General features: G+C 42.3%; 1 protein-coding gene across 3 annotated transcripts; it reads right to left on the minus strand.

Annotated features, from left to right (window-relative positions):
• Window positions 1-27,031, minus strand: LOC148900475 (uncharacterized). 3 transcript variants are annotated; one of them, XM_088992233.1, is made up of 4 exons: window positions 26,675-27,031; window positions 22,353-23,170; window positions 17,894-17,975; window positions 1-416 (listed from the first exon to the last, which is right to left on the minus strand). In XM_088992233.1, the coding sequence occupies exons 1-4, from the start codon at window positions 26,790-26,792 to the stop codon at window positions 100-102; spliced, it is 1,335 nt and encodes a 444-aa protein (XP_088848359.1). In that variant the 5' UTR covers window positions 26,793-27,031; the 3' UTR covers window positions 1-99. The 3 variants fall into 3 exon arrangements, with proteins under 3 accessions (XP_088848359.1, XP_088848361.1, XP_088848360.1); XM_088992235.1 differs by having other exon boundaries at window positions 322-416; window positions 22,934-23,170; XM_088992234.1 differs by having other exon boundaries at window positions 323-416; window positions 22,904-23,170.
• Window positions 27,032-27,171: the final 140 nt, after the last annotated feature.

Consider the following 27,171-nt stretch of genomic DNA (forward strand, 5'->3'; position numbering starts at 1 on the left):
TAATCTGTAATCCAGAATGAGAGGTGGTGGTCGAGTCCGGCATGCCGCAGCTTGTCCCCCAGTAGATTTGTCTGGATGCTGTTGAAAGCACTGGAGAAATCAAAGAACGTTATCCTCACCGTGCTCCCAGCATTCTCCAGTTGCAGCAACGCCAAGTGGAGGAGGTAGATGATGGCGTCCTCCACACCGATGCTGGGCTGGTAGGCAAACTGTAGCGGGTCCAGCGATGAGCTTGCCAGCGGTCACAGGTGGGCGAGGACGGGTCTCTCCAACGTCTTCATCAGGTGAGACGTCAGCGCCACCGGTCTGTAGCTGTTGAGCTCCTTTGGGTTGGCAATCTTGGGCACTGGGACCAGGCATGACGTTTTCCACAGCTGTGGAACTCTGCCCAGCTTCAGGCACAGGTTGAACAAGTGCTGGACAATGACACAGAGCTGGTCGGAGCAGGTCTTAAGGAGTCCTATTGAACACTTGAACACTTCTGACTTAAATCACATCTACAACACTTTAATGAGCTCAGATTTCTTGTTTTTGTGATTAGATATGCATGTCTTCAAAAGAACAGATATGTTACGAAATAAGTGGTGGCAAATCAACCAAAGGCATCGACTCGGACTCTTTTTCAAAACGCAATTAATTACTAGATTACATCTGCAGTGTTTCTTTTTGATACGGCAGCACCGACTGTTTCAGCCTGATTACAATTTCATGTTTTTGAGGAGACGGGCGCAATTGATTGGATGTGACTTCCCAGCTGCATCATACATTCCAGCTTTAACAATGACTTTCCTGAAACTAAATTAAGTGATTGAATAAATGCACATATTCTGTGGGTTTGGGTGAGTGGTTTTGGATGGATGCGATGATGAATGGTATGATGGATGGGATGAATAATGGGTTGACGGACGGACGGATGGACAGGCAGGTAGGTAGGTAGGTGGGTAGGTAGGTAAGTAGGTAGGTAGGTAAGTAGGAAGGTAGGTAGGTAGGTAGGTAGGTAGGTGGTTGGGTGGGTGGGATCATTTGGATGGATGGATGGTTGGACAGATGGACAGACAGACGATGGATGGATGGATGGATGGATGGATGGATGGATGGATGGATGGATGGATGGGCGACCCATCCATTCAAAACAAATACAGAAAAAATGCAAATAGCTGTGACACTAGTTTTGTGTAATATTTGTGGAAGTGTTACCGTGAATTGACCAGGCACATCACGACCACACAAACTTCTTTTCCTTTTGGCTTTTACCCTTAGGGGTCGCCACAGCAAATCAATGTCCTCCATCTATCCCGGTTTTGTGCATCCTCTTCTCTCACACCAGCTACCTTCATGTCCTCTTTGACCACATCCATAAACCTCCTCTTTGGTCTTCCTCTCGGTCTCCTGCCTGGCAGTTCAAGGCTTAGCATCCTTTTCCCGATATAGTCACTCTCTCTCCTATGGACATGTCCAAACCATCTCAGTCTGGCCTCTCTGACTTTCTCTGCAAAGCCTCTATAACGAGTTGTCCCTCTAATGTACTCATTCCTGTTCCTATCCAACCTGGTCACTCCCAAAGAAAACTTCAACATCTTCAGCTCTGCTACCTCCAGCTCTGCTACCTCCAGCTCTGCTTCCTGTCTTTTCTTCAGTGACACTGTCTCCAGTCCAAACATCATGGCTGGTCTCACCACTGTTTTATACACTCTTCCTTTCATCCTAGCTGAAACCCTTCTATCATACATTACACCTGACATTTTTCTCCAGCCATTTCCAGCCTGCCTGGACACGCTTCTTCACTTCTTTTCCACACTCTCCATTGCTCTGGACAGTTGACCCCAAGTACTTAAAATCCTCCACCTTCTTTATCTCTTCTCCCTGTAGCATCACTCTTGCACTTGGATCCCTCTCATTCACACACATATATTCCGTCTTGCTGCGACTGATCTTCATTCCTCTCCTTTCCAGGGCATGTCTCCACATCTCTAGTTTCTCCGCCACCTGTTTCCCGTTATCGCTACAGATCACAATGTCATCTGCAAACATCATTGCCCAAGGAGATTCTTGTATAACATCATCTGTCAGCCTGTCCATCACCAAAGCAAATAAGAAGGGGCTCAGAGCTGACCCCTGGTGGAGTCCCAATTCCACCTTGAATTCCTCAGTCACACCGACAGCACACCTCACAACTGTCTTACAGTCATGATACATGTCTTGCACCGCTCTGACACACTTTTCCGTCACTCCAGACTTCCTCATGCAATGCCACAGCTCTTCTCTGGGCACCCTGTCGTACGCTTTGTCCAGATCTACAAAGACACAATGCAATTCCTTCTAACCTTCTCTGTACTTCTCTATCAGCATTCTTAAAGCAAACAGTGCATCTGTCGTACTCTTTTTTGGCATGAAGCCATACATACATCACTAACTACCACACAAAAGTAGGTTAAAATTGCTTTCAGGGCTTTTATCCTGTAATGCTTTGGAATATTTTGCTGCTATCCTATGTTACAATAGTCAATATGCATTAGGCACCCTTTCTTCATCCAAATATATTGACACGGCCTGCCCTGCAATACAAGTTGAAGTCACCCTTTCTCTGAGCCCTCATTTTTTTCGGTTGCATAAACATTTCTGTATCATCTTGATAACATAAAAGTACAGTCATTATCTTTTTCTTTCATTGAGCCATTTCATGAATTTGAGAAAATAGTACAAAGGAGAGAAAATCAAGGGATTATTTTAGAATGCATAAAAAATGAATTGTTGATAATGTTTTTCAGAGGACAGGTTAGTGTGGAAGGTACATTAGGTTTTCATAACGTTTGTAATGACTCGTAGGGAGAACTCGAGGTGGAACAGGGAGTACAGAATGTTTTTTGTCAACTCAAGGACAATATTAGCCTGTCCCAAATGTTAAAATAAACGTTTTTTTTTTTATAAACCATCATGTTCGAAGATATGGATGCAAGTTTTTATAATGTATATATATATATATATATATATATATATATATATATATATATATATATACAGTAAAGTCTCGTTATATCGATATTCGAGGGAGTCCGAAAAAATATCGATATAACCGGGACTATCGATATATCCGACCCTGTTTGCATGTAATTTTCTCCGTGCGTGCATAGAAATAGTATCGATATAACCAGGACTATCGATATATCCGATATCGATATAACGAGACTTTACTGTATATATATATATATATATATATATATATTCCATGTAATAATGGAAAGCTGTCATGGAAATATCAAATGAAAGAATAAATTAAACAGTTATATGTATTTAGTGGGGCGGCCCGGTAGTCGAGTGGTTAGCACACCGGCTTCACAGTGCAGGGGTCGCCGGTTCGCGTCCCGGTCCGGCCTCCCGGCGTGGAGTTTGCATGTTCTCCCCGGACCCGCGTGGGTTTTCTCCGGGTCCTCCGGTTTCCTCCCACACTCCAAAAACATCCAAGCAGGCAGATTGATCACTCCAAATTGTCCCTCGGTGTGAGTGTGAGAGTGACTGTTGTATGTCTTTGTGTGCCCTGCGATTGGCTGGCAACCAATTCAGGGTGTCCCCCGCCTCATGCCCGAAGACAGCTGAGATAGGCTCCAGCAACCCCCGCAACCCTAATGAGGAATAAGCGGTACGGAAAATGAGATGAGATGAGATGTATTTAGTGATTTGTACTTTAAAGTTCTTGTCCATTTAACTTCACCATTTTAAAATCGCTGAATTTTCACATTTACCGTTCAAATACTAAGTAAAGACGAGCAGTGAGGCACCAGCCGGCTGATCCTCACCATGGATTGCGCAATCACTATGCTTACTGTGCTGGCTTGCTCTGCAGTGAGACCGCATTGCTGTCCGTCTGCATGTCGCTATTAAAGCGTTCAAACACGTTTAGTATATGAACGAAATTTCTACAGTTTAGCTGGTGTATATAATGTAGAGTCATTGTACATTATAAACACTGTACTACAGTGTTTATTTTGTTTTATTTTTATCAAAATGCTGTGTGTAGGTGAGGCAAACAGTTCTCCCGCCTCATGACAGGGGGCGCTTGTGATTCCAGAGATATTTTTTAATTATTTTTTTCTATGCTACAGTTTGTATATACAGTAAAGTCTCGTTATATCGATATTCAAGGGAGTGACGCTACAAAACGTTAATTTACATTAAACCGTGACTGTAAAGTGTACGTGAGACTTATAAAAGGGGCTTAGTGGCTCGTAGAAAGCAATGCAAACGTTGCTTTGTGCACCGCAATGACAATCGACAACTGCAGCAAAATCTTCAGCCTTGCACATTTACCGTAAATTAAGTCAAAGTCAAAGTCAAAGTCAGCTTTATTGTCAAATATGCTAATATGCATGACATACAGCACAGATGAAATTAATGTCCTCTCGGACCCAGCGTGCAAGACATGCAAGGCACTTATAACGTGGCTAAAAAAGACATACAATTGACAACAGACAATACATGTAATTTCTGTATGTAAAGTGAGGTAGTGACGTATGTAAAGTGAGGTAGTGACATATGTAAAGTGAGGAAGTGACGTACATAAAGTGACGTAATGTCATAATTAAGCACGGTAGCATTTGTAGTAGGTGCATTCTTGATTTAAAAAAAAAACTTTATACTTTGTGACAATGTTTTTTAATGTGATTAGTTGTCTCATTGTGCTTCAAGTTGTGAAAAATGGGGCAGGCAACTTTTCAGTTATCTGGCCTGTTGTTCGCTAACTTTTTGTCATGAGTTTTAGAAACTGTATTATAATTTGGGCAAATTCGGCGGGCCTGATTAAAACGCCTAACGGGCCATATGTGGCCCGCGGGCCGTAGTTTGCCCATGTCTGAGCTATGCCCTGCCAGTGATCAGATACCCTGCAGGAATAATAATGTGGCCAAAGGAAGAGATTCAGACCACGGATGTTAAGACCCGAAAACTCATCACCATGCACGGAGGGTTCCATCCCAAGTCCAGCACCCTGAGACTGTACACAAGCCGTAAGGAAGGAGGCCGGGGACTAGTGAGTGTGAGAGCCACTGTCCAGGATGAAACATCCAAGCTCCATGAACACATCAAAGAGAAGTCTCCAACGGATGACATACTCAGAGAATGTCTCACACAATGGGGAACAGAGGATGAGGTGATGGAAGAGGGACAATCATGGGAGGAAAAGCCCCTACACGGGATGTACCACCGAACCATAGCAGAAGTGGCTGATCTCAATAAGTCCTATCAGTGGCTAGAGAGGGCTGGCCTAAAGGACAGCACAGAGGCACTCATCCTGGCTGCCCAAGAGCAGGCCCTGAACACCAGAGCCATAGAGGCAGGGATATACCACACCAGACAAGAGCCAAGGTGTAGTTTGTGCAAAGAGGCACCTGAGACAATCCAACACATAACTGCAGGGTGTAAGATCCTGGCAGGGAAAGCCTACATGGAGCGCCATAACCACGTGGCTGGCATAGTCTACCGAAACATCTGTGCGGAGTATGGACTGGAAACCCCAAGGTCAAAATGGGAAACACCTCCCAAGGTGGTGGAGAATGACCGAGCAAAGATCCTGTGGGACTTCCAGATACAGACCGACAAGATGGTAATGGCCAACCAACCAGATATCGTGGTCATAGATAAAGGGGAAAAGAAAGCCGTTGTCGTGGATGTAGCGGTCCCGAGTGATGGAAACATCAGAAAGAAGGAACATGAGAAAATCGAGAAATACCAAGGGCTCAGAGAGGAGCTGGAGAGAGCCTGGAAGGTAAAGGTGACAGTCGTGCCTGTGGTGGTCGGAGCACTCGGGGCAGTGACCCCCAAACTCGACGAGTGGTTGCAACAGATCCCGGGAACAACATCGAATATCTCGGTCCATAAAAGCGCAGTGCTGGGAACAGCACGGATACTGCGCAGAACCCTCAAGCCTCCTGGCCTCTGGTAGAGGACCCGAGCTAAAATGGGGGACAGACACCACCCATGAAGGGTGAGACGAGGATTTTTTTATATATATATATCAGTGGTGGGCCAGCAAGGCCTTCTCTGCTGGCCTAACATAATCAGACATCATTATCATAATTATAATAAAAGTCAATTTCATTAAAAAAGTATTTTTTCTAAATATATATATAATTATTCTACATACTGTTTTCTTGATGTTATATTATATCCATTTTGTTATGCTCCTTTCAGTGTTGTAGTTTTACGTCAGAGTTTTTAATCCAATCAGAATTCAGCTAGTTTGTGTCGCCATGCTGTATGAAATCTGACCGACGCCTTCAGAATCAACAGTCAGGGCGTCTGTGCGCTGTACATGAACGGGCACATGTAGTTGATATACAGTTGCGATAGCCAATCAGATCACGAGTTGGCAGAGTAAGGTCAGCTAGAGGGCCTCGCGTTGAACATGACGTACGCGTCCTGTGATTGGATACTCACTTTACCTCAGCCCTCAGGGGAGACAGCGCTATGCAAATCAACCAAGCTGACAACAGATCAGACCCGGAAACTTTAGCAGAAAAACCAAGTATATCTACTCCCTTTTTTAACCCACAATGGCTGAAGGAGAGGACAACTCAGATTTGGTAGCAGATATACTCGCAAGGCCATTCACAAGACGGACCTTTCAGGAGAAGCTAGACCTTGTGAGAGGAGGCCGGCCGACCCCCGAGCTAGCTAACCTGTCCCAGGCGGGGAAAGGGTTTGTGTTGAGCGGTCATTCTCGGCCTTAAAGCGAATTAAAACATACGCCAGAAACACGACTGGACAGACGCGGCTTTCAGCACTGGCCTCCATGTCGATAGAAAAGGATTTATTGTTGAAACTGAAATGCACAGACAAACTGCACAACGAAGTCATTGAAGTCTTCTTGAGGAAAAAAAGGAGAATGGATTTTGTATTTAAATAAGTGTTTTGGAGGACAACCGTTTTGGTGAGTGCAAACATTTTTATTTGCTTATTTTTTCACTTTTAACATGTTTTTGAAATGTTATTTCATTCATATTAAATCAATGGTAAATAAATGAAATGACAAATCTACAAAAAAAAAGAAAAAAAATCTTGCTCTTCTGCAGTGTGTAAATAATGTGCATTGGCGCAGCTGTGTGATTGTAGTGGAAGTACTCAGAGACTTGTGTGATTGTGTCGCTGTCGCATGTAGGCCTATTCTCAAGAACAAATGAAAAATATTTGTTTACTTTTATTTTCAACAAATAGTTCGTTTTGTGAACGTCTTGTTGTTTTTCTTATATTAAACTGACATTTTGTAATTTAGCGTAAAATCTTGTTAAAGATTGCATATTCTTGGTGGACTTCATAAAACTTTGTGGACAAATGATTTTAAATTTCCTTTTATTTTTAAGTGTTTGCAGTATCACGTATAGTGACAAGTTCTAATTGCTGATGCAGATTTATTGATATGTAATTGCTCCGGAAAATAGCCTGTGTTGTAGACGATTAAGGTGATGCCACGCCCAGTACTGCGTGCGTGTGCTTTTGTAAATGATATCTCCAGCTGTTGTGTCATAAATTATGGTCTTACAAGGGATATTTGTTCAAGTCGGACTAAGCAGGACTTCACTGAAGGCCTAGGTGTGAAATGCACGGACCGCCATATATATATATATATATATATATATATATATATATATATATATATATATATATATATATATATATATATATATATATAAAATACAGTGACGTGCAGTCAGGGGAGGCAAGTGAGGCTGTGCCTCACCTGTCAAATGACAAAATAAATTAAACAGTTATATTTATTTAGTGATTTGTACTTTAACGTTCTTTTCCACTTAACCATTTTTGGATTTTTATTCAAAATGTGTTCCAGCTACTACAGCATCAGTGGAGCGGTCATTCTCAGCACAGAAGACTGAAAACATACAGTCGGAACAGGACTGATCCAGGACGAATTTCTTCACTGGCAGTGATCCCCATTGAGACAGAGAGACTTGGTAACACAAGTAAAGGTAACACGATAATAACGTTGTTTAATTATTTTTTTCTATGCTACAGTTTGTATACAGCAGGGGTGCTCATTACGTCGATCGCGATCTATCGGTCGATCGCGGAGGTAGTACTGGTCGATCGCACCGTGACAGTAAAAAAACATTTGTCAGCCTATCAAACGTCCCGTCACTTGATTGACATACAGGGCAACCAATTTTTACCTTTAGGTCGCCGTGCATGCGTAAACAACGGCGCTAAACGCAGCAAAATTTACAAGCTAGTCAGTGAATTACCTCAGATTTTAAGCCCTTGCTAAAACATATGGTGATCAAAATGAGTGAGAAACCTGGACCAAGTAAGGGGGCAAAACATATTACTTTCATACGGAATGGGAAAATGTGGAGCGGCATTTTCGGACTGTTCATGGAAAATACGACATTGACTTCACGCCGAAAAGCCAGCTGAGAAAGACAACGGTGGACGAACTAAAATCCCACGTAACTGTTGCCAATCAAATGGTGAATAAGCTACTCTGTGGCGTTCATGTTTGTAAATCTGACTGATGACGTCAGCACCTCACCAGCCATGAACCTCACCGCATATATATATATATATATATATATATATATATATATATATATATACACGCACACACACATATTTTTGTCAAGGCTGTCGCTATCTCCCGCCCCAATGTATACACCATGCATGAGGTGATGTATTATTATTATTATTATTATTGTGTGAAAGAACAGTCTGAATACAGTCAATACGTTTACTCAAAAGTCATAGTGTGTTGAAATTAAAGTGATACAACTTTTATTTGAAACCTAACTTTGTCATCCTACAAGCTAGGATTGTGTGTATCTTCTTATTGGTGTTAAGAATTCACCATCTTTGGGTCCCAATGAGCTCTATCTTTAATCACCAGTCTTTCAAGTCCAATCATTAGGAAGGATCTGCCAGCACTCAGGCCTCTCATACTGCAGCTATTCCTCAAATGAATGTCCATTCCATGACTAAATCATTCACAAGTAATTGCAACTGAATGATCTTCAGCTCATTTAGGATACTTTCACACTCGCACCATATACTTTTTCTTATTTGAGCTATCATTTGCTTTGTATTTTTAGGGGCACCGTGTCATTTATTAAATATGTATACCAAACCTTCTGGTTTTTTATATGATTCGCTTGATGAACAGGAAACAACCAGCCATGAGCATTCTTTATTCCATCCATCCATCCATGCATTATATGAACCACTTTATCCTCCCTCTGCACGCGGTCGTGCTGTAGGCGGGTTCCTCTGTGAACTGGTGTTCAGCCAATCGCAGTGATCACACAGACAAATAACAATTTTTGCTCGCAATCACACCTCAGAACATTTTAGAGCAGTTGGTAAACTTATGATGCATATTTTTGGAATGTGGAAGAAAAACTGAGTTTCCGGAGAAAGCCATTGCAGGAACAGTAAGTCCGGGTATGGATTGGAACTCACGACCTCTACAATATGAGGCGGATGTGCCAAACACCGTGCCCGCAGACATTCTTTATATGTTAATGAAATTATTTTGACCACAGAAATTCAATCATAGGTGATATGGGTTGGACCGAATGTTGGTAATTTCATACATGAGCACAAGCAGATTGACAAGAGGGAGGGATGATACGCACATTTTTACAAAAATAGGGTCCTATATTAAGGCTCAAAATAACTGTTTTTTTTTCCTTTTGGAGCAATTAATCTACTCTATGAGTTAATTTGAGGAGCAATTTATTTGTTTTGTGTGGCAATTGGGGTGCCGTTGTGTAATATTTTATAATTCATGTATTCTACTGAATAATTGTGGTTGCAGGAATAGCTGTTAAGATTATATGGTTATGGTATGTTTTTTGTCATTTTGTGTTGCATTATTTTTGTCATTTTATGTTAACTATTTGGTCAAGCGCTTTGTTACAGCTACAGCAGTTGTGAACGTTGTGATATCATGAGAGGCTGGCTCTCAGCGGGACAGTACAAGAAGTGCAATGGACGACAGGTTTGGATACAAACAAAGGTTTTAATCAAAGGTTTCAGGGGGGATTCACAAGCAACAAAGGTTTGAATAGTGTCTCTTCCAATACTTAAATCAAAATAAAGTCTCTTCTGAGGTAAAACTGACGACGGAGTTCTTTTCCAAGAGTCTCTAGGCCTCACCCCTCTTGACGTCCTCCTCATGTAGCCTAGGCACCTTAGCAAGGTCCAAATCCAGTGTCCTGTCGTGTGGTCCCAACTGGCAATGAGTTCCACGCAGCAATGAACTTCTTCACAGAGCACAGCAATCGAGCTTGTCTTTCCCCAAAACTCCACACTCAGAGGCTCTCTGCCTTAAGAGCCTTGCCTGCCAATCCCGCCCTGATCAGCTGCAGGTGTGTGGTTTTAATTGCTGCCTTCCACCAGATGGGGCCAAGTTGTCCCACGAAGCACCTTTCTTTTTGTCTTTTTGCGGGCTCGGGAGGCTGTACTACAGACATGACCAAAGTCCAGCCCAGGGGCCAAATTTTCATCCGGCCCACAGCCTCTGTCATAAAATCAATAAGGTATGGCCTACATGTAAAATTAATACATTGGGCAGTAGCGCTGTATGTGCTAAGTGCGGCCATTTAGAGGCTCAATTAGGAACAGAAAATTTGTATACGAGTAATTGACTGAATGATGGATGGATGAATGGACGGATGAATGCATGACATTTTCTAAACTTATAAATTTATGTGTATGTTCAATTTCAATTTTCAATGTCAATTTAATTTTGATATGTGTTTCAAATGAATCAAAAACATGCTTAACCCTAATATTATGTTAAAGGATAACAGACAACTCCCAACATAGTTGCATCCATAATTTGTAAAATCACTTCAAATGACTTCAACTGACTGCATTTTACAAAGAGTCCACCGCTTATAGCTATATCATTATTTTTTTGAAATTTGCGCTGAATATTCAAGGGGTCTTGTTTTTGAGTTGATGAAGATGCCGGAAGTGATGAGAAAGTGATACACAGAAGATTTTCAAGTGCATATGCAGAGTTGGTGAAATGTCTGGACAATAAGAGCCTATCACTGGTCATGAGAGATGCAAAATGTGACAGGGGAAGAGCACTGTAGATTCCCTGTGAGCATTATGCTGGAAAGAACAAACCACGGGTGGTGAGTTTGTATTGAGAACTTTGCTCACTCCGAAAAGGCAGCTATGAGACAGTCACAGACTACGTTATCCGAGCAGAGACTGTATTCACCTCATTAAGAAGCGCAGAAGAGCACATTAGCGACGGGCTTCAGATAACAATGGTGCTAAAAGGGCTTCCTGACTCTTACAAACCGTTCTTTGTGCACGTCACCCAATCTAATGACAGAATGACTTTCGGCGAATTGAAAACTAAGCTAAGAAGTTTTGAGAATACCGAAAAGTATGGAAAAGGTGACCAGAGTGCCAACGAAGACAACGTAATGAAAACCAGCGGGACTACAAAACCGCATGGGAGAGGAAGGAAAATGGACCTGGCTGATATCGAGTGCTACACCTGCTGTAAAAGAGGGCACATGGCCAGGACATGTTCTCACACTTCCCAGCCGAGAAGAGATGAAAGAAGGTGGGACACGCCACATCAAGGCCGACGCAGTCGAGGACGAGGCCGCGACGTCATGAAGGGAGCTGCTGACGAGGTCAAGTCAGAGCACACATCCTTCTACTTCAACCTAAATGACCATCCGACAAGTGGAAACAAGAAAGGCTTTATGGTTGACAGTGGCGCCACAGCACATATGGTCAACAACGCCACGAAGTTCAAAACAGTCGACAAGAGCTTCAAACCCGAGGACCACATCATTGAGCTCACAGACGGAACCAAGGTGAGCGGAATGGCAAAGATGAGAGGAGAGGCAGAGGTCTACTTGCTGGACAGCGAGGGACTACGCGTGAAGACGACACTCAAGCACTCTACATCCCAGCATTTCCGCAGAACATCTTCTCCGTCAAAGCAGTAACAGCGAGTGCAGCAGAGGTCCGCTTCAAAGACAGTGATGACTGGTTAGTCCACAGGGATGGGACAAAATTCAAAATGGAGGTGTTTGGTAGAATGCATTACTTAAACACAATAGAAGAGAAAAAAGTCGATCACACACACAACATGTTGTGTGTGTGTGTGTGTGTGTGTGTGTGTGTGTGTGTGTGTGTGTGTGTGTGTGTGTGTGTGTGTGTGTGTGTGTGTGTGTGTGTGTGTGTGTGTGTGTGTGTGTGTGTGTGTGTGTGTGTGTGGAGGGGAGGGGAGGGGGCTAGCCGAGGAGATAGAAATATTTGAGAGGGGACGGACGATTTGGTGCTGACGTCTACTAATTATGATGTACGTAGATTTCTGAATATGACGTCTTTTAACTGCTGCGCATGAAAAATAAAACATTTGTTTGAATCGCACACATATCAGATGCACATATCTATATACGAAAGAAAGAGACTTGGGTCAGAATAGAAAAAATGCAATTGTCACAAATTTAACAAAAATCAGACATGGTTTGCATGCATTTTTGCACTTCATATATGCTTAATAAATGCTTATATTTGTCGCCCACATACGGCTTGAATTGATACGTGTTGAGCGTGCGTGTGTGGATGTGTGTGTGAGGCAAAGACACGATAGAGGAAATTTCATGATTGATATCACCTGCGAAACGAGCTGATCATGTGATACCCGGAAATTGTGAATCCTTTTTAAGCGCATGCGCAGAATAAGATGTTTGTCGAGTTCCCAGACCAATGATTGAAACTGCTGTGCATCATTTCTCTCGTAAGTACTTTCAATCGCTACAAAAGTTACCATTTTGGTTACTGTTAAAACGCTAAGACTGCTGCCAGAATGACTAGCGCAACAGGTTATGGGCCCAGTACCACAGGCCAAAGATGGTTTGGACTTTTGTTTGATGGCCATGAGAAAAACTATGAGCTCTGGGAGACGAGGTTCCTGGCGCACATGGAGTTGCGAGGCCTCAGAGACGTTATTGTGGGCGTCCCGAGCATTGAGGAAGACAGCGAAGAAACTCTCGCCGAAGACAAGGCTAAGAATGGAGAGGCATATGCAGAGTTGGTGAAATGTCTGGACAATAAGAGCCTATCACTGGTCATGAGAGATGCAAAATGTGACAGGGGAAGAGCACTGGAGATTCCCTGTGAGCATTATGCTGGAAAGAACAAACCACGGGTGGTGAGTTTGTATTGAGAACTTTGCTCACTCCGAAAAGGCAGCTATGAGACAGTCACAGACTACGTTATCCGAGCAGAGACTGTATTCACCTCATTAAGAAGCGCAGAAGAGCACATTAGCGACGGGCTTCAGATAACAATGGTGCTAAAAGGGCTTCCTGACTCTTACAAACCGTTCTTTGTGCACGTCACCCAATCTAATGACAGAATGAATTTCGGCGAATTGAAAACTAAGCTAAGAAGTTTTGAGAATACCGAAAAGTATGGAAAAGGTGACCAGAGTGCCAACGAAGACAACGTAATGAAAACCAGCGGGACTACAAAACCGCATGTGTTACGCTACTCGAGGCAAGGACGCCGGGCTCGAGTGGCGAGGGAAGGAGGGAAGGCTTGGATCCGAAATGCAACGGCGAGACAGAGATCAGGGTAAAGTCTTTTACTGAAACACGCATGCAAAACAACAAACTCATAAAGTGGGGAATGTGCGTAAAGGCAATGGAAGAAATAGCGAACCTGACAGCAAGGTAGTAATGGGGGTGACTTCCGAAATATTCCGACGGAGACTGGATGGCGCAATCGGTAGATATAGTCAGAAGGCACAATCACGGGAATGACAAACAGCTGTGGGAACCCAGGTGCGTGATGATGGGAGGGGCCGTCTCCAGGGAGCAGCGGAGGAGATGACAGGAGGGGCGGGGCGCGCCCAGGACGGCGACGAGATGTGACAGCATGGGAGAGGAAGGAAAATGGACCTGGCTGATATCGAGTGCTACACCTGCTGTAAAAGAGGGCACATGGCCAGGACATGTTCTCACACTTCCCAGCCGAGAAGAGATGAAAGAAGGTGGGACACGCCACATCAAGGCCGACGCAGTCGAGGACGAGGCCGCGACGTCATGAAGGGAGCTGCTGACGAGGTCAAGTCAGAGCACACATCCTTCTACTTCAACCTAAATGACCATCCGACAAGTGGAAACAAGAAAGGCTTTATGGTTGACAGTGGCGCCACAGCACATATGGTCAACAACGCCACGAAGTTCAAAACAGTCGACAAGAGCTTCAAACCCGAGGACCACATCATTGAGCTCACAGACGGAACCAAGGTGAGCGGAATGGCAAAGATGAGAGGAGAGGCAGAGGTCTACTTGCTGGACAGCGAGGGACTACGCGTGAAGACGACACTCAAGCAAGCACTCTACATCCCAGCATTTCCGCAGAACATCTTCTCCGTCAAAGCAGTAACAGCGAGTGCAGCAGAGGTCCGCTTCAAAGACAGTGATGACTGGTTAGTCCACAGGGATGGGACAAAATTCAAAATGGAGGTGTTTGGTAGAATGCATTACTTAAACACAATAGAAGAGAAAAAAGTCGATCACACACACAACATGTTGTGTGTGTGTGTGTGTGTGTGTGTGTGTGTGTGTGTGTGTGTGTGGAGGGGAGGGGGCTAGCCGAGGAGATAGAAATATTTGAGAGGGGACGGACGATTTGGTGCTGACGTCTACTAATTATGATGTACGTAGATTTCTGAATATGACGTCTTTTAACTGCTGCGCATGAAAAATAAAACATTTGTTTGAATCGCACACATATCAGATGCACATATCTATATACGAAAGAAAGAGACTTGGGTCAGAATAGAAAAAATGCAATTGTCACAAATTTAACAAAAATCAGACATGGTTTGCATCAGATATTCCGGGATAGCCGAGGACTCTGTAAAGATGCCGGCTCCGTCAGCACATCACCCGCTCTTGAGTTTGCTGCAAGCCACGTAAACTCCTTTTTCCACGATGCTCTCAATGTACGTTTACGTTTTGTAGCGTCATAAACCACTTATCCATTTTCTTGTGTTCTCTGTGCATCTACTTTTGAAAATGGTATGCAAATGCACAACCTGATAATGCTCGGTAAAGTCCGGGTGCGAAGTTATTTGATGCCGGCTGCCGAGTATGTCAATTGCGAAACGAAACGAAATTAAAAATTGCCAAACGAAACGAAATTCCAAAATTTCAAACCGAACAAATATTTCAAAATCGGAGTAAAGCAAACGTTTAATTTGAAAAAAATATGTTTCTTTTTTTTCTGGCAAAAGTTGTCAGCCACCCAGGCAGAGAGGTTCTGGAAGTTGTACGCCCGGCGTAAAAGTTACACGCCTCTGGCATCCAGGCAGACGTTATTTAAAACACTGAAGAGAGACCATATTCACTTCATATGTCTGTCACGCCACTCTTACAGGCATCAATGTTCCAATTGAGATGGAAACATTGCAACCTAAAACCATAGTCATGCTCAAAACATTTTAAAATAATTTAGGCGTCTAAGTAGCAAAATTTGCCAGACAGCACTTACAGTATGGCTTTATTTAATCGTTTTCTAACTACCTTTTCAAGTAGAAATTAAAAAAAAAACCTGAATATTATTGTCACAGTTTGCAAAGTGGTAATGGTGGTTCTGGATCCCAAAAAAGGAGGCAGGAGGAAGCAGCAGGATGTATTTGACAAATTGTATTACAGTCAGCAGGAACAAAATCTAAAAAATACAAGTCAGCTGAACCTGACAGGGTGTAACAAACAGTGCAATACAATACATTGCAGTACAATGCAATGACCCGACCGCGAATGGTCGTGCTAGAAGTCCTTTAACTGCCACTGATGAGGACCACCAACACCTGTGCAACTGAGAGCGGGGCCATCAGCGCTATCCGTTGGTCGCCAACCAGAACGTGACTCAGTCACTGACTGTCTGCCACGGATTGGAACGACCAACACCAGTGCAGGTGCCGGCGGGGCCGACAGCGCCACCCGTTGGTCGCCAACCAGATCGTGACAATTTTATTGAAAAACTGACGCCTAATTTGTATATTCATTTTTTTGTATGACTTACACCATTCGTTTCCTTAACAATGACATGGACAAGTCACAGTGAACGCCCAATTTAATGTATTTTCTTTTTAAGTATGTCTATATGTTTGTAAAATAAACTGGAGTAGTCTTGGTATGAGAAGTAATGCTTCAGTCATTTTATTCTGTGGAAGAGCAGAGGTTGGATATAACAGGAGCATAGTTTGCAGGTTCCGATACAAACAATCTCATCAACAAAACAGCAATTACAGACTCTGTTTAGTTCGAGAAAACATGCTCAGGTTCAAGAATGCCATTGAGAGAATGCCATTGAGAGACGAACCACATTCAATTTCACCACCTCTACAAATAAATTATTATCCTATCATGTGCAACAGACAGTGTTGTGTTGCTTAAGTTATACCAATGCTACAAATTACTTGTGGGGAGAATAAAGATGACATTATTAAACCAGAAATGTGTCATGTAATAATCAAAATCAATGCAGACAGGTAATGTTCTGACAATTACAGTATCGTATTTTAGTCAACTTTGAAGACTAGTTTCATCGAGGATAACAAATAAATCATTTTTACAAGTTAGACCTCAAACGTTTTCAGCTGGTTAGAAGGTAAGTTTGTTCAAAAGACACATTTTGCAACTTCGCGTACTGTACTTCATGTACTGTTGCTCTTCTCCCCGGGACACTTGTGTTTTTTCATTTGATACGTGTAAGAAAACATTTGATCACACAAACTGCAAAAGAACACTTTCTCACCAGTGTGTATTCCCGTGTGCTTAACTAATGAAGACTGCTCAGCAAAGCTTGCGCTGCAGACAGAGCATGCAAAAGGTTTCTCTCCAGTGTGTGTCCTTGTGTGTGTGTGTGTGTGTCCTTAAATGTGCCCTCTGGGCAAATCTTTTATTACAAACTGAGCAGGAAAAAGGTTTCTCCCCACTGTGGGTTCTCATGTGCAGAACTAGTGTGGAACGATCTCCAAAACCTAAGTTGCAGACTGTGCAGGCAAAAGGTTTTTCTCCCGTATGTGTTCTACAGTGTGTGTTCAACTGCCCCTTCTGAGTAAATGTTTTACCACAAACTTTACAGGAAAAAGGTTTCTCCCCAGTGTGTGTTCTTATGTGTTGAACCAATGATGTACGATCGACAAAACTCTGACTGAGCTGGTCAGACTGAGCGTGTGTATTCGCATGTGTGTTATCATATTTCCCTTTGTAGAGAAACTTTTACCACACACTGAGCAGGAAAATGGTTTCTCTCCTGTGTGCGTTCTGGTATGTGTTACCAAATGTTCCTTTTGAGTAAATCCTTTACCACAGACTGAACAAGAAAAAGGTTTCTCGCCGGAGTGTGTCCTTGTGTATCTTGTCACCGCACCTGAGAGAATATTTGACCACAAACTGAGCAGGAAAAAGGCTTTTCCCCCATATGCTTGCTCATATGTTGAACAAAACATGAATGAACACCAAAATCTGTGCGGCACACTGAAGAGGCAAAACGTTCCCCTTGAGCGTGTTTGTCATCATTTGTGTCGGACATGTGTGAAATGATGTTGTCACTCTCTGATACGCGCCAGCGTTCACTCAACCCGAAAAATGCTTGGAGGCTCCTCCTTTTTGTTATCTTCGTTTACATTGGGATGAAGCATTGACCACTGACCTTGGTCCTCATCATCTTCTCTCTTCACAATGACAAGAGCCCATTAAAATGTGGTAATGTCAGCCTCCTTTTCTTCCTCTTTAATGTTGAGGTGCTCTTTCTGCTCATCCTTTTTATTACGTGCAGGTGGATGCCTTTTTTCATCTGTAATGAAAGGGTCCTTTTGCTCCTACTCTTTTACCTTTGGGGAACTGGCCTACGCTGCTCCACTTTGAAGTTCCATTCCTGCTGTTCAGGACGACGACACTCTTTGTTGCCATCTCCTATACACAAGACAACAATCATACATTGGTCAAGTCGTGTTAATATTGTGGCTCTAAATTCAACACACAGAACTGAAAGCAAATTTTAAAAAATGTGTTGTCAATCAAAGATGATCTTTGTTAATGCCAGGTTTGACCAATGCATGTATGAAGGACGCACCCTAAGGCCCCTTGTAAAAGTTTGTCTTCTTTTCCGCTGATGTCTTAAACATTTGTCAACTGTAGAAACTTGAAAGCCCTAGGACACTTTTCTCCAATTAAGGCCTAAATGATTAAATATGGCTGAACTACTGACAGATTGCCCACAATAGGGGTTGCCGACAATTCAGTGAACAAACTGCTTCTGCGTTTAAAAGTTTCATTCATCATTCATTTCATCGTTCGCCAGGACAACTGGAGTCTTATCGACCTTCCAGAGGGTTTTATTTTGATTGGCAGGTGCATAAAACGTGATTCCGATTGGCTTTACTTCGTGGTGCTTTCTTGTATCTTTGTGACTGCTTTATTTCCTGTACATGATCGTTGTACATGTTAAGCGCTTTGTTACAGCTTCAGATGTTGTTATAGCGCTATATAAATCAATATGTATTTTATTTATTGTATTGTATTGTATTGTATAAAACGGGCGCATCTTCATTTTGGTCTGTTGTGTCTAGGGCCACAATAATATAATAATAATCCATTTCATTTATAAGCGCCTTTCAAAACTCTTAAGGTCACTTTACAGTCACAAGATAGGTTTTTCTGTGGGTGAGCAGCAGCAGTCACACGCGCCAGCGTTCACTCAACCCGGAATAACTCAAATAGATAGAAAGCTAGCTAGCTAATACCTAGCTAGCGACAGCTGACGCTGTAACAAAGCGCTAACATGGACAAAAGGCAAATGCTGCCCCCATACTACTTCGCTTCAGAATGGTTGATAAATACTGAACTCCTCCTCTTCTTTTCCTTTCGGCTTTTCACTTCAAGATGTCGCCACAGCGAATCAGTAACCTCCATCTTCAGAGGTATGATACGCATGTTTGTTTTGGCCAAGCTTTTACGTCGGATGCCCTTCCTGACAAAACCCTCTGTATTTATCTGGGCTTGGGACCGGCACAAGAAGACGTATGTCCCTTTGTGGCTCCAGAACAAGCAACTCGCTCAGTAAAACGCTCCCAAACACAAAATGGTCATCACCACAGCAACAATCAAAAAAGCAAAACTATACTCACCATTTGATGACAATGCTGATCTTACCATGAAATGGGCATGTCTTTCCATATATTACATCACAAACAGGACTTTAAAGTCTAAGTTTACAGATCATTGGTTTATCTACTATTCACTCATTCGCCACGGTGACCTAAGGGGCCATGAGCATATTCAATAATAATACAGTACTGTATATAAGAAGACTAAAGTATTGTGACGTTCTAGCCGGCTCTATATAACCACCATAAAACAGCTTGATGTGTCTTAAACGTAGCTTCTAGCCGTTGATGTTTGCCCTCTTCCTTTGTTTGAGAAAAGTCCCCCTCGTATTCTTCTTTCATACGTTTCGCAGACATTTTCAAACATTACACTTACTTGATGTCTTTTGACGTCGATTTGTTAGGACCGAACGAACTAAGAAAGCAATAGAAACTTCGAATGCTAAACGGCGTTTTGCTAACTTTGCTTTGGATTGGATTGGATTGATTTACGGCAGACAAGACGCAGATGCGAGTCTAATATATTACTCCCTCCTCTGGTGACGCGATGTCATTACCCTTTGTTCCCTTACGATGCTCACTCATGTTTAGTCCCACGTTCCAAAATGCACGATTTGGTGAATGATGTTAGACTTAGAGCCATCAAGAAATTTTGGTTAAATTATAGATTTTTGTTATTGTTCACAATTGTATAATTAGATTTTGAAATTGTGAAATAAGCTTCATTTTATTGTTCTTAGACTTAAAGGACAACCGATGTCACTTTTTTAACTGACATCAGAAAAACGTTTCATAGCATCTAAAGTACCCAAAACACGCAGTATGATATTTTTATTCAAATGGAAAACACCAATAAAAATGACTTAAAGTGTACAAAATCTGCAAAAAATTGAGGTGCGAATTGGGCATTTTCAGAAAGTCCCGCCCCCAGTTCGTGTCGTCACGCCAAGACGTCTTGCATTGCTGCAGAATCAAAACAATGGCTTCCGATTCGGAGAATATGCTTTCTTGTTACACATCCAGTTATGAATATGATTCAAATAGTTCTGAAGAGGAAAGCATACGTGTTTGCAATCGATTAAAGACGTCTGTGTAAGCTCTCAGTCGTACAGGAGTGGTCCATCGATGAATAGGTTTCTTCAGCAGTCATCTGTACTTTTATTTGAAGGTGTCGGACGTTTCGCCTCTTATCCAAGATGCAGTTCGCTGAAGAAGTATCTTGGATAAGAGGTGAAACGTCCGACACCTTCAAAAAGGTACAGATGACGGCTGAAGAAACCTTTTCATCAATCGATTAAAGAATTTATTCTGTGCCATTATGAGGCAACATTGAGGGGAGACGTCTCAACGAAAAAGAGGCACAAAATGGCGACCTCCTGTGGCCACCTCCGTTTCCACAGGCTGATAAATTCCTTATATGGAGCTTGGACGCCCTCTTCTGGCAGCTTTTGGCTGCAACACGAGGTCCCCAGACCAAACAAGTACAGCAAAATACATTGACGTGATGGAAGGACCGCTACAATGCGTCTTTTTTCGGTCAGGGGCGTTCGTGACGTCATGTACGGGCTCGTCACCAACTAAAAAACAAGACTTCCTGAATATTCAGCGCGAGTCTTAAAACGTAAAATATAGCTATATGCGGTGGAATCTTATTAAAATACACTCAGTAGAAGTCATTTGAAGCCATTTTACAAATTATGGACACAACTTGTCCGGAGACGTCGGTTGTCCTTTAAGGTAAATTTATTTGCGATACAGTAATGTACAGGTATCTGGGCTCTATTCGTCGTCCTGTCTTTTGTCCATTAAAAAATGCCATGCCATGTTGACGTAAGCAGAATTCGGAAGATAGTAAAGAATGGAGCAACATCTTTTCTGATCGTCCTTTTTTTGTGTCTTCGTGATCCCTGCCATTAGCTGGCAACCAATGGAAAATATAACGCCTATGCCCAAAGACGACTGGATAAGGCCCCGGTACTCCCACGACCCTCGTAACGATAAAGGTGTTCGGATAATCCATACCTGAATTGATAACATTTTGCCACTACTATTTAGTATTATGCAGTTGCAACATTTCAGCGATTCGTTCACATCTCAACAGGGAACCCGTCTACTACACCTTGAACATCACTGCATTAACTATTCATTAATTTTCCATCCTGCTTATTCACACTCTGTTCACAGGTGAACTAGAGCCGAGCCCTGGATCCCTGTTGTCTTCGAGCAAGAGTTGTGTCGCTCACCAATCACAGAGAATGTTAGTTCATCAAGCATTCTGTTGCCAAGTCATGAAAATGGGTATTGCATATAAACAATGGTAAACATTCATTTTCATTATTTCACTCTACACTTTTTTCGTTTTTACTTAATTAAAGTACGTAATTTAATTTGCACTATTACCAGAATCATCTTCTTTTCCTTTTGGCTTTTCCCTTCAAGTCAAAGTGAAAGTCAGCTTTATTGTCAAATATTCTAATATGCATGACATACAGCACAGATGAAATTACTGTCCTCTCTGACCCAGCGTGCAAGGCACTTATAATGACTTTGAAAAACATAACACAGGGAATCAGTGCCCTCCATCTTCAGTGGTTTGATTCGCATTTTTGTTTTGGCCAAACTTTTACGTCGGATGCCCTTCCTGACACAATCCTCTGTATTTATCCGGGCTTAGGACCGGCACAGGAACACACTGGCTTATGTCCCCTTGTGGCGACAGAACAAGCAACTCTATGAACTTAACTATTACCAGAATATATTTTCTATTTTGTCTGTGTCCAGAGTACATTTGCTGCCTTTATAGCACACTATGTTCTTTATGTACGAGTGAGGGTAATTATAGGTTGTTTAAAATACTGAAGCATGCATTTCTGTTGCCTATGAAGACACAAATATTGCCCCTAATCAAAATATGAAGACTGGATATGTTTGATATTTTAATCAAACTGCTCATTTGACAAAAATCATGGACTGATATTGTAAGTATGAATGAGTCAAATCCTTTGGTTCCTTGAAAGTCACCATTGTAAGTTATAAACACTGTACACCGCAAATTCAGCAGAGCATCTCATTTAAGTTGGCCATAAACAGTGTTATTTAAGTCAAGTCAATATTCAGTTTAAATCAAGTTCTGCAGCTTCCTTCACTGGTGCTGTTTTCTGCCAACACACGTGTGTTTACTCACTTGGGATTCGTACGAGAACCTTTGATCACACAGACTGCAATCAAACACTTTCTGCCCAGTGTGTGTTCTCAAGTGCCTCGCCAACGCTGAAGGATGACCAAAACTTCTGGTGCACACTGAGCAGATAAAGGGTTTCTCGCCAGTGTGGGTTCTCATGTGTTGGACCAATGTTGAACGAATATTAAAACCTGTATTGCATAATGTGCAGAAAAATGTTTTTTCGCCAGTGTGCGTTCTCATGTGCGTTCTCATAGTTGCCTTCTGAGAAAATGTTTTCCCACAGAATGCGCATGAAAAGGGTTTTTCACCGGTGTGTGTTCTCATGTGTTTTGTCAAAGTGGAATAGTCCCCAAAGCATTTGTGGCACACTGAGCAGGAAAATGGTTTTTCACCAGTGTGTATTCTTGTGTGTGTAATCATCGAAGTCTTCCGAGAGAATCTTTTCCCACAAAATGAACACATGAAAGGTTTTTCACCCGTGTGAATCATCATGTGTCTTCTCAGACTTGCATTGTTCCTTAATGTTTTGTCACAATGAAGGCATGCCAAACCTTTGCAGTCACTGTAACTTGTCGCATCACCTTTACAGTGTTCGTCATCAGGAGAGGGTGACGTGTTGTGATTATTTGATAGTGGAGTTAAGAAGTTGTCTGCTTGTGATCCTCCACAGTGGTCTCCATCACTGTCGTCATCTTCAGTCTTCACAATGACACAGTTAAAGGGTAACTCGTTGACATCAGCCTCCTCCAGCTCTCGAAACTGCTCAACTTCCTGGCCGATGCAGTGTTCCTGTTCTTCCTCTTTAACATCAGGTGTCTCTGAAAACAAATACATGTGGTTTGGAAAAATCTAATTCTGCTACATGTTACAACACTATGATTGTGAAGTGCAATGATTAAGTATGGACCTTTTTAAAAGATAACAATATTATTGCAATTATTTCACAAGCCAAAAAAACTGACATTGTATTCTAATTAGATGTACAGTAAAGTCTCGTTATATCGATATCGGATATATCGATAGTCCCGGTTATATCGATACTATTTCTATGCACGCACAGAGAAAATGACATGCAAACAGGGTCGGATATATCGATAGTCCCGGTTATATCGATATTTTTTCGGAATCCCTTGAATATCGATATAACGAGACTTTACTGTATTTGCATAAACTTTACCACCATCACCCCCCTAAAAAAAGATTTGTTTTCATAACATTTCGGCAGCTTTCCATTCCCATGGCATTTGCGGACACACGGGTAGCCATGTATGACAACTCAACTAAATCACCTCACAACAACTCTTGCTGCATACAAAGTGCTGCACATGGAGTAAAAACCTGTCATAGGATAATTGGCGTTATGGTTGTTAGGAGGTCTTTTCTTTCGGGAGTGAAAGGTGTGCATGCAAAATCTCACTTATAAGAAATCCCTGGAGCCATTAGATTTGAAAAAACAATTGTGAGAAGAAGCCTTCCAATTAATGCTATAGGATTAGGTTTGGCTGACCTACTGACAGATTGCCCACCACCTGGGTTGCTGACGATTCAGTGGACAAATTGGTTCCATGTTTAAAAGTTTCTGTCAGCGTTCGCCAGGAAAACTGGACTCCATCACTGACAGACTGATAGACCTTCCTTCTGCACTGACTGTGTTGCTTTGTGTAAGCAGGTTCGGGAAATGCTACAATGTCTGGACAGAGTTGAGGTTCTTCATTAGGATTGCCGTCTTGGTTGGAGGGAGAAGGCAATTGACATGTGAGCCTCTTGTAAACTCTTGGACGACTGACCCACAGCAGCGCATGCTCCTTTGGTCTATAGCCAGGCATCACTCGTTAAACAAACAAATATGATTTGCTCATATCCTTACATCTCCCTTTCTTAATTTAATTCTTTACTTTTAACAAATGTAATAAATTTAATTATGGCAACACGCACAGCATTTTTTGTGTGCAGTAATTTGCAAATCACCTCAAGGATTTTTGGATAGCATGTCCTGGAATTAGAGGTGTCACAATGGATGGACTTTCAGCTTCACGAAGTCCTTCAACAGTCTCAGTTTGTTGACTTGCTATTACTGGTTCTTTGAGAAGGTCTCGTTGGTTTCTCCTTCAAACAGCACCTTCCTCTGTCTGAACATTGTATGATCTCGGTGGACCTGACACAGAACAGTCCCATTTTGTCCCCATGTGTCTGTTTTGTCTTTGTACCTTACTTGGTCACCGGTGTGTAGTTCAGGTAGTTCCGTGTTCCTCTGTCATGGTAGAACTTCTGTTTTTGTTTGTGTTGTTCTTTGATCTTCCTCGCTCTCTCCCATTCCTTTGTCTTTAGCAGGTTTTCCGCGATGGGTAAGTTGAATCTCAGCCCGCATTCCCACGAGTAGTTGCTTGTATTCCGCCCGTAGGACGTGATATTGCTCCATAAGTTGATCATATGCGGTCTCTATTTGTTTGTCCACAACAAAAACTCTCTTCGCCAGGTGTAGTCTCTCACATGCCAACAATCTGCAATCAATCAACAATATGGCCTGCACATCCCTGGGAACTATGATAAAGGATAGCTTATGTAATTGGCCTTTATGTGTCACATTCACAATGCATTTTCCAATGCATGACTTTCATGTTTGCTCTTTGTATTTTTGGTCTCGGTCTGATCTTCATGAAATCGGTCTCTGACATGACATTCAGATTGGCTCCAGTATTCAATTAGAATTTTAGATGAATGTCGGTCACTTTAAGTGTAGTGATCAAATCTTTTTCTCCTCTTTCATCTTTTAGAGCATTCACATAAAGTTCCTCTATTTCATAATGATAATCTACTACCTCTACCTTATATTTCTTTTCTTGGTTCCTGCAGGAGCATAGTGATTATCTTTGTCACAGTTTTTGCATATTTTCCCATATGCTGGGCACTGCTACGGGGGATGTTGCATACCACGAGTACATTTTTGTTTGAACATCCAATTTTGTTGGGTTGTCTCACTACTGCTTTCACATTAGCAGTCTTGTCTTTGTTGAATTTGTGTGCATTTCTTTCCACTGCATCCAAATTGCAACTAGCATCATTTGGATTGGATTGGATTTGCCTTTATTAGTCTCGTAGTGGAGAAATTTACATTTCATTCATTACATTTATCAGCTCTATAGCCTGTGATGTCAGTCTCAGCGGCTTTACACAGGTGCTAAGGCTTTTTCCAGGCCCTGATGTGATTCTCTGAGTAGCCTTTCTCTCAGTTTATTATCTGTAATGCCATACATAATTCTGTCTTTGATCAGTGATTCTGTTAGTCCACAAAGCTCACGTCTTTGATCTGTTTCTCAGGACATTTTCATATTGGTCAATAGTTTCTCCAACCGTCTGTACACGTGAAGAATCTGTGCCTGGCAAACGTCACATTGCATTTCGGAATGCAGTAAGCTTCAAACGTTTCCATTATTTTTGAAAGCTCCATCTTGTCATCTTCAGCATCAAATGTGAAGTTATTATAGGCCTCTTGGGCTTCCTCTCCCACAACGTGCAAAAACATAGATGCTTAGTGTTCCTTTCATCAGCTCCAATTGCAGACAAATACAGTTCAAAACGTTGCTCAAATCTTTCCGGTTCCCTCTCCCACAACGTGCAAAAACATAGATGCTTAGTGTTCCTTTCATCAGGTCCAATCGCAGACAAATACAGTTCAAAACGTTGCTTAAATCACTTCTAGTTTTCAGCCACGTTACCTGTTAGCTGCAGAGCTGTGGGTGGACGTAAAGCTTCCATTTTTGCTGTTTTCTGCCGGGGGTTGTGCTCAGTTTCGTATTCCTCGCTTTCTTATTCCTCCGTGGAATTTCCGTTCCAAGTCCTTTTATCGTCCTCTTGTCTTCCATCCCACTTCTGATACCATGTGTTGCTTTGTGTAAGCGGGACCGGTAAATGATACAACTTCTGGATACTGTTGAGGTTCTTTATTAGGACTGCCGTCTTGGTCGAAGAGAGAAGGCAATTGACGTGTGACCCGTATGCTCTCGTGCGATTGACCTGCAGCAGCACATGCTCCTTTGGTCTATAGCCAGGCATCGCTAGTCGAACAAGCAAATACGATTTGCTCATATCATTACACTGACGGAACGCCCACATTTGTAATTAATTCTGAGGGTATTATTTTGGTTGGCAGGTGCCCGTGCACTTGGCATAAAATGGATGTATCTTCATTTTGGTGCTGGGAGGTTTAGTCTGGTGTGTCTGGTGCCACAATACAACACACTGGGTGTTATTGTGCCGTCAAATGTTCCCTCCGGTGTGAAATATGCCTTCGCTTCAGAATGGTTGATAAACACTGAACTCACCTGCTCTGTGTAACACAGCTTGATGTGTGTTAAACGTAGCTTCCAGTCGTTGATGTTTGCTCTCGTCATTTGTTTGAGAAAGGTCCTCCTCGTAGTCTTTCGCGATGTTTGCAGACATTTTAAACGTTACAGTTACTTGATGTCTCCACTCGTCTCTTTGCTAGGAGGGAACGAACCAATCAAACAAGAGAACTTCGAAGTCCACCGTGACGAGTTTATCCGGAAAGGATAAACTCTCACTCTGGTTATTTGTTGTAAAATAAGAATTGAAATTGCCGTTGCATGTTGTGTCAGTCATCAGCACACAGCGTTCTTCATTGCAAGCAGGACGACGCGCTGAATGCTACAGAGCGCTTTGCTAACTTTGCTTAGGATTTACTTCCGGCCGACAAGTTGCAGTTGGTCAGGTCTAACATATTACTCCCTCTTCTGATGAGGCGATGTAATTACACTTTGTTCGCTTCGAATCGGGATGCTCCAGTTTTGTCTACGCTAAA

Source organism: Hippocampus bargibanti, linkage group LG03 (genome assembly GCF_051943395.1).
Source record: "Hippocampus bargibanti isolate YZ-2025 linkage group LG03, ASM5194339v1, whole genome shotgun sequence".
Taxonomy (NCBI): Eukaryota; Metazoa; Chordata; class Actinopteri; order Syngnathiformes; family Syngnathidae; genus Hippocampus; species Hippocampus bargibanti.